Genomic DNA, 4062 nt, shown 5'->3' on the forward strand with positions numbered 1-4062 from the left:
GCCTTGTCTCCTCCTAATTACCCATTCACCCCGTTCCCCACCTGTTCCCTTTTTCCCTCTGATTAGGTCCCTATATCTGTCTCTGTTTCTGCTCCTGTCCTTGTCGGATTCTTGTTTGTTTGTTTATGTGTCTCATGCCTGAACCAGACTATCATCGTGTGTGCTGCAACCTTGTCCTGTCCTGTCGGAATCTACCTGTCCATCTGAGCCCACGTATGTTCGTCATTAAAGTACTCTGTTTGTTAATTCGCTTTTGGGTCCTCATTCACGCACCATAACAGTAGAAGGCCAGTTTGGACGGTATGGTGGAGACCTGTGGCCCGAGTGTCTCAGTGCCTAGAGAATGCAGCATACAGGGCTTCCTTCTGAGAGATTAGTGCCAAATATGACGTTGTCCCGTCATCTATCTACTGGATCATTTCTTTAATCTACCCTGTTTCAGTTTAATAATTTCAAAAATTATTCTCAAATTTTCACTGTTTACAGTAAATGCCTTCAAAAAGAAACACCAAAAGCTTAGTTTTATCGGGTATATTAAACGTTTACAAAATATTTGTTTTGTTCTACTTTATTCTACCCTTTACTCAAATCGTTATGCAAAGGGTAGAAATACACTGAACAACATTTTCATTGTTGGATGATCTTGTTTTTTTGCCCAATGTACCAGTACCAATATACTGTATACATTACTTTGTATGTACAGTACATAGATTCCCAGAGATGTCGATTTCTGTAAAGCTGCAATATATAGTTCCTTTTGGACACATAATATTTACAAATACTGTCATTTTTTTAAAGTATTGTTAATGCACTTTACAACATCATAGCGCCTTCGTAAAATATAGTTTCTCCCAGTTTTATAACACTGAATGCTGTACAGATGTAGGCTCTTCATTTGATCACCTTGTTGCAGGAGAACTTTCTTGCAATGCAGTAAACATTAAACTTGTAGTGTATCTGAGGTTTAAAAAGACTTCTGAAGTTTGTTACTTCCACGTTGAAATTTCAGACTTGATTTTCCCTTACAAAAAAATGGATCAAGCCCCTACAAAAATGTCAATTTTTTATTATCCACAAAATAATTCACATTTCCCTACTGTAGCAAACTGGCTCAAATTAAGATCCTACATCTATACATGTGGTCTGCACATATAGCCGGATGACTGGATGGCAGGGAGTAGAGGAGAGGTGGTCATCCACGGTAAAGATCCCATCAGTACAACCGCTGGACTCCAACATACCTTGGGTCGCTTCTTCTGTCCCGGACCTCAATCTAAGGGCAATAACAAAAAGTATCACAGCAGTGCATCATGTAAGGAAATTGAAATAATACCAATTATATAGCAATGTATTACAATACAGAACCAGACAGTGCTTTGAACTCATTCAGCCAAACACATATTATACAAGATGGGACTAATGGGACAAACACACTGATCAATTTAGACAATAACTGCACCATGCACAAAGCCATGACACTGTGTACTGTTCACTTACGAAGTCACTTACCCCGGACACAGCAAAATCTGCGAGAAGAAAGTAAAATATTGTTGTAAATAAGGGGGTCAAATATACACATTCTGTTACAGCACATACAATATTACACACAGTATAATCTCTATCGGTGAGTTAGTGCAGGGTTAATCAGATGAGTGGTGAGCGAGACACTGCAGATGATATATAGATACTGGCATATCCCACTGAAAGCTGGTGAGTAACCATGGAAACCACCATAGGAGTATAGTATAAAGAATTCACGATACTTTGGCATTTCCCTACCAAACAGTGTAATCCTCTGATCTGACAGTTAACTTCATGAGGGGTCTATTACTTTTCTGTCATAATGGTGACAGTGAGTTTTAGAACACTTCATATAAGATTCTGACATCAATCTCTTCAAAGGTCCCCTGAAAGAACATCTCTCCGCTCTGATAACTCAATATGATCTGACCAGTCTGATGCAATCTTGTGCAAACAGTGAGAACAGACTCTGGTGGACATTCCTACCCTCATCCATGCAGTTTCACGGTGAGTGCAATAAGCTAGACTGATCGACTTAATAACAATACCAGATGTAATATTTTATCATTTAGAAATCATGTCAACTATCAGAGCAGGTTATGCAATCTATCTCATAAGTATACAGGAAAATCTATCTGATTTTGGAAACCAATGTGGATTAATTATAGATATGATGTGTTTTGGTCAATGCTTGTTTGCGTCTGAAATGGCACCCTATTCCCGAAGGAACTGCTTTTAGCCAGAACCCAATGGGTCCTGGTTAAAAGAAGTGCATTATGTAGAGAAAATGGTGCCCTTTCAGATGCAGTCTTGTCTTGGTCTAATCCATCCCTCACCTTTATTGTTGTCAGCCTTGCGTTCCTCCAGGAACATGTTGTTCTGTCTGTTTCCCAGGACGAAGGCCAGGAAGGAGAGGATCAGGGCGTCCAGGATGCCGATAATAGCAAGAATGTAAGACCAGCGGACAGAGCAGTTACCCAGGGTATACTTCCCCGTCTCTTCCCCACACAGGTCCCGCACCACCTCTGCATCCCAGCCATCTGGAAAGATTATACAGCCCAACACCAGGCATACAGCTGGGGGAGAGAGAAGAGAGAGAGTATGTTCAGGAGATAGAGTCTATGGGAAACATGGATGCATGATTCAAAAGCTAAACTTTTATTACATTGTCATCAAAAGACCAGTAAAAATCATAGAGCTGTATAAAGATCATTACATGTAAATAAGCATTTTTTTTTGCATGGACATTATCATTGAGGGTTTCCGTCATTTTAAAGTAGTCATCTGAGTGGGGATTCCTATGGGTTGGGAGTGATCAGCCAATGATCAGAGCATTGTCTTCTTCAAATTGGTTTGCCTACTTTGTAAATGGCTTTAAACTATATGACCGCCATCTTGTGGCCACAATAAATGAATGACACAAGATTTGATTCCAGACTCCAGCATTGCAGATAGCTTTACACTTAACTACTTTAAAATGGAGATAGCCACAAAGGCACTCTCCATAACTTCACAGATGCCATAATTGGCACAGATACAACGTTGAGATCTCTATGGTCCAAATACAGTATAGGCAATGGGGGTTGGATAAAAAATGCAAACCATAATTGCTGTAATTGCTATAATGTTTTAGAGGAGACATGAAGGAGACATTAGCATTGGCATGGACAATCACATAGAAGTCATGAGTCACTTTTCTTTGAGTGAGAGAGTAAGTAAGATCCCTGTGCCTGGCTCTCAGGGGGTTGATGGGGTGGAACAGGGTATTTTCTGCTGATGTTCCTGCTGCTGCTTATTTTTCAGCTCTGGGCCTCTGGGTCTCTCTGAGTCCCCAACTCTCACTCATTCTTCTGTCCCGGAGTCTCTGATTCCCCCTCGTCTGCCTCGCTGCTGCTGAGCTCACCGCAACCTCTCTGCTGATCCCATTCTAATGAGCTTGTAAGATTGCCTCCCAGATGATATTCCCAATACTGCTGCGCAGCGCCAAACACACGGCAGCTTCCCAAGCAGCTCATCCATCAACGGTATTGAGCTCAGACAGTCCGGTTGATAATGATGGCATTTTGCAACTGCAAACATAGACACACAGATGAAAAGACACAGGCCAGAAACTCTCTAATAATAAAATCGTTTCATGGTGCAGCTAAATGTAGAAATGCTTGTACTAAATTTGGACTATGATAGACATTCACATTTTCAATTGGAAGGGTCTTTCTCCTCCTCAGTCGGCCTTGTAAAGCTTCCCCTGAGGTTTGGTGAGTAACACTCAGCAGTGTACACTACATCCCTCCCCAGCCTTGCTGGCCTGCTGGCCTTCAGGCCTACTAACCGCCTTTTTATTTATATGGCCTCCAGGTTGAAAATCAATTGCACCACAAATAATCTTGTTCTGAGAAACAAAATCCAAGGGCTTTGAAGTTGTCACTTCTCTTCTTTTCCCTTCGGTTCCTCCCCTCTCATAAGATATTTCTGAACTTGTACAGAGAACTTCAAAGGTAGCAGCCAGGGAGAGGAGTGAGGAGGAGACAGAGCTACAGAGAG

General features: G+C 41.4%; 1 protein-coding gene across 2 annotated transcripts in view; it reads right to left on the minus strand.

Annotated features, from left to right (window-relative positions):
• Window positions 1–286: 286 nt before the first annotated feature.
• Window positions 287–4062, minus strand: part of LOC110491907 (LHFPL tetraspan subfamily member 3 protein-like) — a 20803-nt gene continuing 17027 nt past the window's right edge. Inside the window, exons 2-4 of one of the 2 annotated variants that reach the window (XM_021565741.2) lie at window positions 2358–2597; window positions 1510–1526; window positions 287–1273 (exon numbers count right to left, since the gene is read on the minus strand). In XM_021565741.2, the coding sequence (XP_021421416.1) occupies window positions 1214–1273; window positions 1510–1526; window positions 2358–2597 (317 nt within the window). In that variant the 3' untranslated portion in view covers window positions 287–1213. Of the gene's footprint in view, window positions 1274–1497; window positions 1527–2357; window positions 2598–4062 lie in introns of both variants that reach the window. The other variant, XM_021565740.2, reaches the window with a different exon arrangement.

Source organism: Oncorhynchus mykiss, chromosome 16, assembly GCF_013265735.2.
Source record: "Oncorhynchus mykiss isolate Arlee chromosome 16, USDA_OmykA_1.1, whole genome shotgun sequence".
NCBI classification, from domain to species: domain Eukaryota; kingdom Metazoa; phylum Chordata; class Actinopteri; order Salmoniformes; family Salmonidae; genus Oncorhynchus; species Oncorhynchus mykiss.